The sequence below is a fragment of the Camelus bactrianus genome, chromosome 2 (genome assembly GCF_048773025.1).
Source record: "Camelus bactrianus isolate YW-2024 breed Bactrian camel chromosome 2, ASM4877302v1, whole genome shotgun sequence".
Lineage (NCBI taxonomy): Eukaryota > Metazoa > Chordata > Mammalia > Artiodactyla > Camelidae > Camelus > Camelus bactrianus.
In genome coordinates this window covers 88720085-88733952 of record NC_133540.1, presented here as the reverse complement: position 1 = coordinate 88733952, position 13868 = coordinate 88720085, and the positions used below count along the sequence as shown (strand labels likewise).

The window sequence follows — 13868 nt, the reverse complement described above, 5'->3', positions numbered from 1 at the left end:
GGAGACAGCTTTAAAAGCAGTTTGTTTTGCAGTGGGTCAAAATTGAGTTCAAAGGGGGGGGGGGGAGGAAGCAATTTCTCCACATTATACATCTATAGTCCAAACAGAGGCTGCTTTGTTGGAAGATTCTAGAAATTCTGCAGACAGCAGAGTTGACAAAGGTCAACAGAGTTAACTATTTATGAGGTCCCCTCCCTGGTTCTTTAAAACAAAAACAAAAACAAAAACAAAAACAAAAACAAAAACACATTTCAATTTTCTTTCCCAAGACACAGGAGCAGCCTCTGGGTGCTGGCTCTCCTTTCTGCTTAACACTGCCAGCGGGGCCTGAGATGGGAGCTGGACCACCAGGGCACCTGCGGACAACCCAAGCGAACTGGGCTGGCCACCAGCTGGAGGTCCAGCGTGCTGACTGATAGGCTAACATCCCGTATCATGTCCTATCCTTTCCTGTTGCTGGCTCAGGGCTCCCGAGTTGACCAGATGCACTGAGATCTAACAGCTCCAGGGGGCTGTTTCAGGCCAGTCTGAGCAGAGTGACACTGATGCTACACCACAGGAAGGGCTGTGCTAGAAGGCTCCTTGGAACTGAGCATCCCCTCTGCTGCCAAGAGGGAAGGAGCAGGTGAGGGACCACTGATCCCGCTGGAGAGAATGTTCTCCACACAGAAATGCCTCTTCTCCTTACCTGGTCACACTCCACCTTGGCACACGCTGCAGTCTGGCAGGTCACTTGGCCACGGTCACATGTGCAGAACTTACAGGCCGAGCCCTTCCACATTTCATCCTGGTACCGCACAATCCCACCACCGTGCGAGCAGCTTCCGGCAGGAGACACACAGGCCTCACAGCACTGCCCATGACGCCGAACCCTTCTCTGACCCTAGGAAACACAGAGAATGGCGGGTGAAGGGCAGTGGTCAGGAGGGTGCGAAGACATCCGAGCCGACGGGGCACCAGGACGTAAAACCCCAACTCTGGGCGCTGTTTCTTTCTCAGCACCTAATCCAGCTGAGACGACCTCCCTTCCACCTCAGCCTCCTCCCTGGGAAGCAGATTTTTCCTATTTCTTTCCAATATTCTGAACATCATAAAACTTTTGATTCCTTCAGAGGACACACTGGACTAAGAAATGCATTTTTTTTTTGGTTGAAGTACAGTCAATTACAATGTGTCAATTTCTGGTGTACAGCACAATGTCCCAATTATGAGAAATGCATTTCTTAGACCGCCCCTGATAAAGCAAAAATCGAGCTACACACTCCCAAATACCTTTTCACATCTTAATGGAGGGCAGGTCTGTCTGTGGCACCTGACCTCACCCTGGTCACATATACACGTGGTGCAGGCATTTTCACTCCACTGCTCACCATGCTGTGTAAAGAAAGAGGAAAAAAGTGGAAAATCCAATGTTGCATGTATCAAATAGAAACAGATCCATAAGACCCAATTTTTATTATAGTTTTTAATTGAGCCACATTGAATGTACTCCTGAAAATTATCATCCTTGAGGCAGCAGTAGTCTCCAAGAAAAAAAGTCAGTAAATGTCCAAAGAGAACTTTGGATTTGTTTTCATCCAACTATATTCATTCCACAGATGCACCGAGGGCCTGCTCTATGCCTGGCATGTAGAGGCCCTGGAACATGGAGATTAATAAGAAGATCCTCTTTGCTGCCTAATCAATGGTCACTCTGCTGGAAGACCACCTCGCACCACCACATGCTCACTTTCCCAGGCTTCCCTGCAGCCAGTGCACAGACTCTGTCCCAGTCCTAACCCAGGGGACCTCAGGGAAAGTGGGCTGGAGCAGCAGAGGGTGAGGAAAAGACTCTTCTCCCCCATAAAGGAAGAAAAACCCTTTCTTCCACCAGGCTCTAGTGATGATTGGGTGAGAAGGAGATGCCTGAAGCTGTGGAACATACTGGGACAGGAGGGGAAGAGACAGAAAGTAAATGCCAAAATGCTAAAGATGGCAGGGTGGAAAGGTCAAAGAGTGTAAATCCTTGACAACGTCATTGAGACCTGGATTGATCAACCCCCAACTGCCCCACCTCTGAGCTTCTTGCTCCAGGAGGTAATAAATGTTTCATTTTAGCCACTTGTAGAGGAGCATTTCTGTTACTTGCCACAACAGATGTAGAGGCTCTCTCTTCCAGGAGAAATTAATCCAGCACGCGTGTGGCTACTGTACTGGACAGCACAGATCTGGCACATACTCAAAGCCTTTCCCCGTTAGTTATTTTCATTTAGACTTCCAGTGACCTGTCTAGAATTTGTGACACCCATCCCCTAATATTCAGTTCCAGATTCTCTACTGAGAGTCAAAATCCCAGTTTCTATTTGGTCTTCCATAGAATGACTGGCACACAAGGGAAGTAGTAGGGCTTATTTTTCATATATTGTTTGCTTATGAATAATTAACCTTCTTTTGACTCAGCTGTCTCCCAAGACAGATCATTCATTCTGTTTGTTGAACTCACTTTTATGTGGTGACTATTAGGTGCTGGGTAGTTATCCAGACTGCCTGAGCAGTACTTTCAAGTCTGTGGAACCCACTACCACCAGTTTCTCGCTTCCCTTCCCTCTCTCATCTCCCACCCCCATGCCCCTGACCCCACTGTAAGGCAGGGAGACACTGTCTCTGGATACCAGTGCATAAAATCCAGCCAAAGCAGACAGACATTCCCAGAGCCTCCAACCTAAGAGTAAACTGAGAGTAACCAATGACAGTCCTTTTTCCCTTAAGATGTGTGAACAGTAAGTTTACCAAGGTTCATGAACCAGGTGCTGCTTGCCAGAACATTCTTTTATATTTCTAATCCCCTCCAATTTAATTTTTTTCACAAAGGCTCTTCGTAAAGAGAAGAAAAAAACCATTTATGTACGGAGTTCCTAATCCTGGCAAAGAGTCAGACATGGGTGTGGGAGGTATGGGGGTTAGAAGGGAGGTGGGGCGGGGGCAGAAGTTTAGGAACGGACATCAGAACACCAATAGGGGGCACATCAAAGCTCACCTCGTATACTCGGCCAGCTGCAGCACAGGATCGCGAAGAGCACTGTGGGCAACACTTTCCAGGGACTCGGACTACAGTTTCATCCTTAACACCCCACCAAAAAACAACCCATCAAAAGGCCATATTAATAAAATCCATGGCAGTAGGAACACTTCACTCACAGCCAACTCAATCACGTGCCTCAGGCATTCAGAAACAGCAATTTCCTCTCGTTTAGTATTTATTAGTTGCCTGGGGCTTTGATAAGAATTAGCTCTTCTCAGGTCAGTGGGACTCTGAAGAAGTCTGCCCATTCCTCAAGTCCCAGCCACTTCTAAGAACAAACAAAGGCACAACTAATAACAGTAACAATAATAATAGGACTTTGTGTTTGCCAGGTACTGTTTTAAGTGCTGTACATGACCCTGTGAAGTAGACGCCCTTTTCCCACCTTTACAAAGAAAAGTAAAGAACAGAGAGGTTGCGTGACTTGTCCAAGGTCACAGAGCTGACCTGGTAATAGTAAATGGTTGAAAGAGGGACTTCAGAGCAACAACCATCTCAACACTTAAGAACATTTACATTCTTACTGAGTTACTGCTGATGTCAAAGTGAATGTATCCCTCCCTTGATAAACTATTTCACTATTTTTTTTTATTTTTATGTGAATCCACACATTTATATATATATGTATTAGGGAGGTCTTGAACATGAAAAAATTAATCATGATCTTAGATATCTAGGAATAAGCCAGTGCAGAGAAATGTGGGTGACAAACACTAAATGCCCAAAGGACCCCCCATCACCTTATTCCTACATTCTCAGCTTTACTACTCCCAACCCCAAAAATATCAGACCATTCTGCTGCCCTAAGAAGAATTTTCATAGCAACAGTCTCCTCATTAATGCCAAAGAGTCAGCTTCTCACTTTGACTTATCAACGAGCCTTTTGAATGGCAGGAAGGTAGACAAATAAAAGGTAGGAAAAGGAAGATTAGAATAAACCAAGTTTCAATGACTAAGAGGTGGTAGATCTTATATAGAAGATATCTCCTCAACATTTATTTGCACTTTCTCTTACAAGAAGGAGAAAATGGGATTGTATTATTATGGTTGCTAGGGAATTCACTCTGCAAAAAAAGAAGGCCAGGGTACTTGGAGGTGTGTTGTAGTATAGGGGTCAAGTAAGCTTCATCTTTCATGGAAAATTCCAATCACATCTCAGTAGTTTTTTAACTAAGTTATACTCAATTATCTATGATCAGTTAGATTAATGTATTACTATCTAATAGGGATTTATTTCAAACATCTGAATCACTAGAATTAAAATGAGAACTGTTTTCTCTTGTCTAGGTTATTTTATTTCTTTATAATTCTACAAAAATATTGTGACAATTGATATTTAATGGAGTATGTGAAAACTGGACATTTATGAAATCACTGAGCATTTCTTGACCTCAGAAGTCTTCAGTTTAAAGAAATATCAATGAGGAAGTAAAATAAAAGTATATCTGATGTCACACTCACTATTCAGTAACTTTATTGAAATAGACAATGAACTTACACAGTGTTAAGTAAACAGGGAACAAATGTCATGATCACACATCTCAAAGGGAAACAGAGAGTTAGTCTCAATCTGTCTTAACCAACATGGACTAAACCCAAGTTAAATGGCAGAGTCAACTGGAGAGCATGAGAAAAGAGTAATTACTTGTATAGAGGTTGGTACAAGGAAAACGAGGCTTTCTGACTTTTATGGACAATACCTAATTATATATTTTATTGACAGAAACAGACTCTTTCTTTACAAATAGAGACCCACAAGGACAAGAAGGAAAAGCATTTACAGAGAAAATATCCCAGGATATGAGAGAACTTCATGAGAATTGAGATCCCATCTGGGCCAGTGCTTTATAAGCAGGACAAGAGAGGCAAGTAAGAAGAAGATGAGCAGCAAGATGGGTCCGAGAAATGAGAAAGACCTTTTAGCGGTACATTTTTGTTGCTATCATACACCTGAATCCCATCATTCTGGTCTATGTACACTTGCCCTTCCAAACCTACAGATTCTACAGGAGCCAGCATCCTACAGACTGATGACCAGATCCAGCCCACCACTGATTTCCATAAACTTTTACCGGAACACAGCCACATCTATTCATGTACATACTATCTATGGATGTTTTTGTGCTACAACGGCAGGGTTGAGCAGTTGTTCCAACTATGTGGCATGCAAAACTGAACATGTTCACTATCTGGCTCTTTACAGAAACAGTTTGCCAACCCCAAGTCTAATATGGTACCCTCAGTGATCACAGGAGTTCAATACCAAAAAAAAAAAAAAAAAGATTAATGACATTACAATTTTGGGTAGGACCACCTTTTAAGATACACAGTTGACCCTTGACCAATGTGGCAGTTAGGGAGGTGACCTTCTGCACAGTTGAAAATCTGAGTATTAATTATAGTCAGCTCTCAGTATCCAGAGTTCCTCCATATCTGTGGTTCCACATCCATGGATGCAACCAACCATGGATCAATTAGTACTGTAGTATTTACTGCTGAAAAAATCCACATGTAAGTGGAGCCACGTAGTTCACACCATGTTGTTCAAGAGTGAGTGGTATTTAATTATCGTTTTCCACATTCCTTAAATAAAAATACTTATGACAGAATTTATAGCATATTATGGCCAAGAGCTCTTGAACAAAGTATCTTCCGCTATGACACTTCTGAAGCAATAGAAATTAGATGAAAATTCTACCACCAACCTCCTGCCATTGCCAAGAGGAAGTCCCACTGAGCATAAGACAGTCTGTGGCCTTTCTTTACTTTGTAAACCTAAACAGAAATAAGAACCATTGAGGGGAGGGTATAGCTCAGTGGTAGAGCATGTGCTTAGCATGCATGAGGTCATGGGTTCAATACCCAGTACCTCCATTACAATAAATAATTAAACAAATAAATAAACCTAATTACCTCCCCCCTTCAAAAAATAAATAAAATAAAAAAGTTAAAAAAACTAAGAACCAACATTTCCTCTCAAATCTCTGCCTTCCTATATCAAACACAACATGCGTTCATCCCCACAGGGTGGGGCTGCTGCTGTTTGGAGCGGCCAGAGTGCCCACCTAGTCTTTCACCTTTGTCAATGTCTTTCTTTCTATACCTAGTCGAGCCCATAATGTAAACAGAGCAAAACAAAACACAAAGAGTGGGATGCATGTGTACTGGGGGAGGGTGAGCAGAGGAAGTGATGAAAGCAGCAGAAAGAGGATGCCCCGCAAGTGGAGCACACAGTCCCTGAGCGACATGGAGAGAACCCTTGCAGCAGCGCAGAGTGGGGGTTATAGTCTTTTGTTTCATGAATTCAAAATGTGAGAGGCTTGGGCAATGGAGATAGAAAAAGATCTCATCTCAGGACAATAGAGATACACAAAACAAAAACCTGCCGGACCTTTGGATGAGGAGATATGCACATTTCTTAGCATCTGGCTATGGAGCCAAGAAGAGAAATTAGCCAAAAGCAGGCCACTTACCCCTGAAGCTTTCAAGTAGTAGGTATGGACAGATTTCTCTTGATCAAGGATGAGGAAATAGAAAGAAAGGAACTTGAGGGGAAAAACCCTAAACAGCAAACAAAAGTAATAACATTCTGAAGATTCACAGAAAAAGCAGATGTCTGAACACTACGTACTGCAGGATCTAAAAGAAAAGATTTAAAAGCCATTTTGCAACCTCAGTAAGATACAAGAAAATGCAGTCTTTATTAAATAGAAGCAAGAAGCAATAAAGAAAGAAAAAACATTGGGATTAAAAAAGCAGATGAACCAATGATAGGCAAAATAAGGAAGAATTAAAAGAAAATTAAAGCTAAATTGTCAAATTAAAATCAATACTGGAGGTAGTAAATACAAACTCAAGAAACTTTCTCCATAATGCAGAGGAAAGACACAAAGTGAAAAATGATGAGAGAATATGATCGATAATGAGGGGGAAAGATCAGGAAGCAAGCTAAGAATTACAGGTGTTCCTGGAGAAATGAGAATAATGGAACAGACATGACTAATCAAAGCCACAGCTGAAGAAAACATTTCGAAAACTGGAATACAGACTGAAAGGGATTTGCAATATTCTAGGTAAAATATGTGGAAAGACACCTCACTTAAAAATATCCTGGAAAAAAGTTCTAATTATAAAGATAAAGAAACATCTTGCAAGAATTCAACAGAGTAAACTAGCTGAATATAACAGAATAGAAAGCAGACAAACCTCAGACTTCTTCATGGCACTAAATTCCAGAATTCAATGGAAAGGAGTTGATATGGGAAGGTTATAATCCCCCTAAATTTTAGACCCCTACAAATTATCTTTCATGAATGCAGTCAAAAAGAAAATAATTCTCAAATACTTAGTGGCTCAGAAGACACACCAGTTTTCTATCTTTTTTGAAAAAATATCTGAAGATGAAGTTCAATCCACTCAGATTAATCAACATTGGGAATGGGAAAACTGTATTAAAAATGGTGGTACTATCATGAGGAAGAAGTCTCATCAGACTGAACAGACCATTTTAATGAGACTACAAAAAAGCAGACAAGTTACGGCTCTGTTCACAAGGCACCTGGACAGAAGCTGAAAGCAAGTTATTCTCTTAAGAATTTACACTACCCACTATGGGGAAAAATCCCTATTTGAACAAAGTAATTTCTCCTTTTGTCAGAGATGATCACCAACTTCTAGAAATTGATTAAAACTATGCAAACAAACAAATATATCCACATTTGCCTACCAAAAAGTTAGAATGGATTACAAAAAAACTTCTATCATGATCTTTTTGAATAGTGGAAATATGAATGATTGTTTTCTTTTCTGCTTTTCCCAAATTTCCCTTAAAAAATGCAGAGTCCTTTTACAATAAAAAAAAAACACCTTATATTAAAAAATCAAAATTTTCTACAGCTCAAGACCTGGAAATACTTTTCTTCAACTGAACTTGCATTTTTTAAATACTGGATGAGTTAAAACATATAAAATGCTTGCAATCATGATCCGTGATGCTAGGAACTATTGTGATTGTGATTATTATACATAAATGATATGTAACTTGTATCCATAATGGTTAAAGATATGAGTCAACTGTGGTCCTTTGAGGTTGTGATGTAGAACTGTCTAGGTTAGAAGCACTGACACTTCCTAACTGTGGTACCCTGAGTGAAATATTTAAACTCTCTGAGTCTCAGTTTTATTTACTGTAAAATGAGATGATAATAATAGTGGCTACTTCATAGGTTGTTATAAGAATTAAAAACCCTTAAAATTAATGACTGGCACATAATAAATGCCCAAAATGTGGTGATGGTTAGATTGTGGTAGTGATAAATGTTTCCAATCGGTGCTAATTCTATAGCACCTCTTTATATCCTCAGAACACTCAATACCTAATAGTGATATTAAATCAAGAAAAAATGGCTTAAATAATTTAACAATTGGATTTTTTTAATGTCAAGGCAAAAACTATAGACTTGAGGTAAGAGTGATTAAAATCAATCTACTTCCAAGACTTCAGAATGCTTACCTATCACTTAACTCTAAAGTACTGTAACAGATACATACACCCCAATACAGCAGCACTGTTTATAATAGCCAAGATACGGAAGCAACCTAAATGTCCATTGACAGAAGATTCAATAAAGAAGTTGTGTGTGTGTGTATAAATATATATATATATATATATATATATAGTGTATATATATAATCATCTATGGAATGCTACTCAGCCATAAAAAAATAAAATAATGCCATTTGCAGCAACATAGATGGACCTGGAGATTGTCATAGTAAGTGAATTAAGCCAGAAAGAGAAAGAAAAATAACATACGATATCACTTATATGTGGACTCTTAAAAAAATTACACAAATGAACTTATTTACAAAACAGAAATAGAGTCACGGACATAGAAACAAACTTATGGTTACCAAGGAGGAAAGGGAATAGGGAGGGATAAACTGGGAGTTCAGGATTTGCAAATACTAACTACTATATATAAACTAGATAAACAACAAGGTCATACTGTATAGCACAGGGAACTATATTCAACACCAAAAAGAATAGGAAAAGGAATACATGTATATATATCTGTAAAAAAAACTATGGTAACAAATTCCATCTTTTGAAATTAATCAATGCAAACTATAAGGGAGTACTGTTTGAAGATAGAATTTATATTTAATGTTTTAAAAAATGGGAACCAGTACTTTCAATCTAACCCCTGATACACAGTTCATGGTTAAGGTTTTAAAGATTTAAAGTGAAAGGTACACCATGGTGTTTCCTCCATCCCTCCTCCCACCTCCTTATTATAATGGTGATAAACTGCTTAATTATCCTTCATACACAAGGGGGCTAAAGCCTGGAATGTGTAAATCAAAATGCCCCAACACTACAATGTCCTCTGAATGTAAGATATTATGCAGCTCTACCAAGAAGCTCATTTGTAATCTCAGAGCCAGGACAAGACTTGGCAATGAATGGGGAGACATGACAGGCGTGCAGCATGTACTACAGTGTGGGTAACACAATCTAGCCTTTCAATTAGATACATGTTCCCTTTATTTGGCAGTTAGCATTTCTTGTCTAATTGCCTTTTGTCTGCCTTTAAAATATTGCCCAATTGTCACAATATGCCATGTTATTGATTTTGTTTTATTTGACACAAAATACTGCTCTGTATCAACTGAATGTTGGCTTCCAGCTTTTCCATAGATCAAAAATGAGCCATTTTTCAACTGGAGGCAAACTCCTTTCATGGATATCTGTCAACTGCCAAGGAACATCTACAGGAGCTTCGAGAAGAACAAAAAATTAGAAAATACCATGTATATCAAATTTATTTGCAATTGATTTTCTCTTCTAAATCTGTATGAAGAGCTTCATGTTTTGAAAATCAGATTGGCTTTAAATGAAGAACAAGATCCCACTATTTTAAACCTCCCCAGAGAAAATCCCTTGATAATTTGAATCATTAGCTTATAAGAAAATTAAACAATGTACATCTGGATAACCAGGTTCAAAGACATGTATAATGTCTTTAAAAAGCAGATAATACCTATGCACTGAAAACATTAACAATCCTGATCATCTTACTGAATTTTCCAGATGTTTAGCTTGACATTTTTGGAACATCTGCAACTCAAGTTGGCAGCTTCTCGGTGTGTATCCTCAAGGCTCAGTTTCATTCTGTAACAATTAGCCTAAATGGCTGGTAATTAGACCTATATGTAGCTTCTAAGGGTAAAAGAAATGTCTCAGGGGTGGTCTCCAAAAGGAGAAGGAATATAGAACAGCCTTTGCTTCTCGTTCCCCGTACTTCCGAGGCCCGCCTGACATGATCTCAGAAGAGACTCCAAGTCACTGAACAGTGAAGTTAAATCTGTGAAGGGTCCACTCCGAGGCTGTCTTCCTTACCTGGTTGCAAAACAGAGGCTGACACTGAGCTGCAAAGCACTGGGCAACCCCATTTCGACACGTACACTTGGCGCACCGACTCAACCGCCAGTCCTCCCCATCTTGAAACACATGGCCTTCGTAGGAACAGGGTTCTGGAAGGTCAGAGAAGTAAGGATGACTGGGAGCATTGCAATCGCTTATCCCAGGGCTGACTGCATGGCTGCGCGGCCAGTGCAGTCACGCAGGGCCCGGTGCTCAGGGGCGCAGTGCAAACAAGCGGGCCCCACACTAGGGCGGTAATGCTCTGCAGTCACCATGTGCGAGTCTTAATAACTTTCTCTCTGAGTTTCCTAAGTGAAGTCTGGGGCGACAAGGTAGCATGTGCTAGGGGTCTGGAGCCTCAGCTCAGGCATGGTCCCACCTCCCTCCTGCTGCACCCCTGCCTTCCTGGGTTCTCAGGAGCCTGATCCCAAATCTGCTCAGTGAACGCTGCCACACTCCACCCACAGTGGGTACATGGGTGTGGGTGCCTGGGGCGTGCACGTGCCCTACACACCAAGTAGCTGGGTGGGGCCCAGCGTGCCCGTGGAGGCCTCATCCACCTGGCAAATATCCCCGTGCCTGATGGAGGGTGTCACTAATAGCAAATTAAAAACATGACAGGTTGAGAAAGACCACAGAAGGAAAGAAAAGTTCCCCCTCCCCCTGCTTGGTGAACTGGGACCCTGTATTTTTATTAGGCACCCAGCAAATGATGGCGTGAGCACTGGCTGATCCTTCAACCTCTCCAGGAAAAAATATTTCTAATAGATCTTTCTCATGGAGAGCCAACAAGAAGGCCTCCTAAAACATAAGAAAGGAGCCCACAAATTCAGAGAGCCCACTCTTCAGCCCATCTCTAAACTCTACTGTTGGAGTGTTTTTACTTGCAGGGTTATTTGGCCCCAAGCAGCTGCTGGTCCTTTTCTGGTGGGTGACATCTGAAATCCAAGAGGAATGCATTCTACTTTCATCATTTCCTAACACAATTTTGAATCCCTGGAATGGTTCTCCAGGGTAAATGGTTGCCAGGAATGAAATAACTGGGGATCAAAAAGAAATCAGAGGGCTTTTTAAAGGGACAAGGCAAGAATAGAATGTAGCTTCCAGGTGTTATTTAAAATACTATCATTTTAGCGATTATATTCCAAGGCAGAATATAATGCAGCAATGACAATAATTTGTATTTATTGTGAAGTAGATACTACTTCATTATAAAAATGGAAAGGGACATATATCCCTAAAATGTAATAAGGGGTACTGAGACCAAGCATGGATTCTGAGGAGAGGAAGACCTACAAGTGTGTCCCGGGCTTGCTGAGCCGTGCCTTGGTCTGCAGGGAGGCACAATCTCTACAGCAAAGATGCCATAAAGACAGATTAAATACCTGCTTCCTGCTCAGTGTGTTTTGGAGGAAGATGTTATGCCACCTGCGTGGACACAAAGACCAGTCAGGACACTCAGTGCTAGTGATACTGCCCGGAGAAGTGATTTGTTCGTTCTTCTCTCCACCAAGAGGCAGGCGGAGGTAGCTTGGCCTCATGGAATCATATCAAAGGATCTTGTTCTTCCTCCCTTTCTTTCTCAGGAGCTATGAACGCAGAGGGATGCATCTGGCCAAGGCAAAATAATAAATCAGAGGGTTGCAGAATCTCAAGTTTGGAATGGAGCTTAAAGATTTGTTCCAACCTCACTTTCTTTGACATCGCTTCCTGCCAAGTGCAAGACTACATCCAGGTTCCAGTAAAGAATGGGGTTAGGGATCTCTGAGCCACACTGAGCAAGAAAGAGAAGAGCTGGGATGTCCCCAGGTAAACCTCAGAGGAAAAGAATGTCTCTCTCTGTAAACTCATACTCACTCCCAGGGCCCACACAGACTGGGCAGCAGCTTCCTTCGGGGATGACTTCCAGCTCCTGGTGTCCACACGTCAGCCGTGGGCATGGCTGAGGGGTGCACCGGACTTCCCCATGAGTGCAAGAGCACACACTACATGGGGGGGAGGCCCACTCTGTGCCATGCTGTGTGTTAGGAAAAAGAAAGAAAGATAAGGTTATTGTCAGAATACAAGCTTTCATTTGACTGAACAGAAGTAAGCCTTCTTTCAAACAAATGAAGGATGGAACTCAGGAAGGATGGAAGAAGGCTCTAGGCTAGCAAGGTTGAGAACAGGGTTTGCAATATTCCAAGTCAGACAGAGACTAATTTAAAAATAAACTTTCATTTTCCTTTCTTCATTCCTAAGATTTTATACTTGAAACTTTCAGAAAAGCACAAATAGAAAATAAAAATTACCCCAATCTCATCATTTAGAAAATTCTATGAAGACCAAAGTAAAATACATACACGTACACATGTATCTACTGAATTCTTTATAATAGTTATATTATTTTCTATAGCTCTCACTCTGATCCTGTTTCTTTTTTTGCCTTTACTTTTTACCCTGATGCATTTCCATATTTGGGTTCTCAATCTCTCCCTGCCCCCATCTTTCTCTCTCTCCTGTTCCAAGGATCTGAGGGCCCCAGGGAAAGTGTGATTGGCAGCAGGAGGCATCTGGCGAATCCAGTTCTCCCATAAATCCTTGTGAGGGTGCCCATCTACACATGCAGAACGCTCCTAGTCAACTTCAGGCTGGGGTACAGCATTCCCAAAGGCAGCACTGCATCAGGGATCTAACAGAACCATGTTTTGAGTTAGGTGATTTACCAAGTACCAAAAGTAAATGAACCACTCTCAAGATGTGATGCAGAGTGATGGGGGCTGAACTCTGAATGCGAAAAACTACAAATATGTTGACTGCTTGGGGAAGTAGCTCTTAAATATGTTCTCAATGGCAGAATGGAAAGATGTATGAAATCCTTTTAAAAGATGTATGAAAATAATTAGCTTAATGAAAAAAGTTTTCATCCTATAACATTTTCTTAAATATTGGAACCTGCCTTCCTTTGCCTCACTTAAATGTAGCATATGATATCTGATTCAGCACAAATCATATATAGACTTCCATTAAAAACATCACACATTGCAGGTGCTCAATCACCCAAATATAATCTGAGGATTTCAACTGTGTCGTAACATAGAAAATAAACATTCTCTAGCCTCTCTTCAAGCCAGCATCCAGAATAATTATTCCCTTTCAAACACAAAAGAACCCTGTCTTACCTAAACAAGACAGTACTTCTTTATTCTGCAAATCCCTGCAGGTTGCAAGCACGCCAGGTCTGACATTTTGGAATACTAAGAACTTACGCTATTATTGTAACAACTATAGTCATAGTCACTGTCTTCCAATTATTTGGGAACCAAGTCCTCATCTTGCTATCACGATTACTTTCCTTAGGTGGACTCACTGGGACTACCAGAGGGCAGAAATACAAGGAAT

At 41.0% G+C, this 13868-nt stretch overlaps 1 protein-coding gene across 4 annotated transcripts in view; it reads right to left on the bottom strand.

The window, feature by feature from the left end:
* FRAS1 (Fraser extracellular matrix complex subunit 1) overlaps nucleotides 1-13868 on the bottom strand; it is a 409376-nt gene that overhangs the window by 226660 nt on the left and 168848 nt on the right. For all 4 annotated transcript variants that reach the window (XR_012500267.1, XR_012500261.1, XM_074345854.1 and 1 more), the window contains exons 5-9: nucleotides 12345-12504; nucleotides 10464-10597; nucleotides 3017-3100; nucleotides 1273-1374; nucleotides 689-883 (exon numbers count right to left, since the gene is read on the bottom strand). Coding sequence is in view for 2 of the 4 variants with exons in the window: in XM_074345854.1 (XP_074201955.1) it covers nucleotides 689-883; nucleotides 1273-1374; nucleotides 3017-3100; nucleotides 10464-10597; nucleotides 12345-12504 (675 nt within the window). In the remaining 2 variants the exon portion in view is untranslated. The remainder of the gene's footprint in view (nucleotides 1-688; nucleotides 884-1272; nucleotides 1375-3016; nucleotides 3101-10463; nucleotides 10598-12344; nucleotides 12505-13868) is intronic.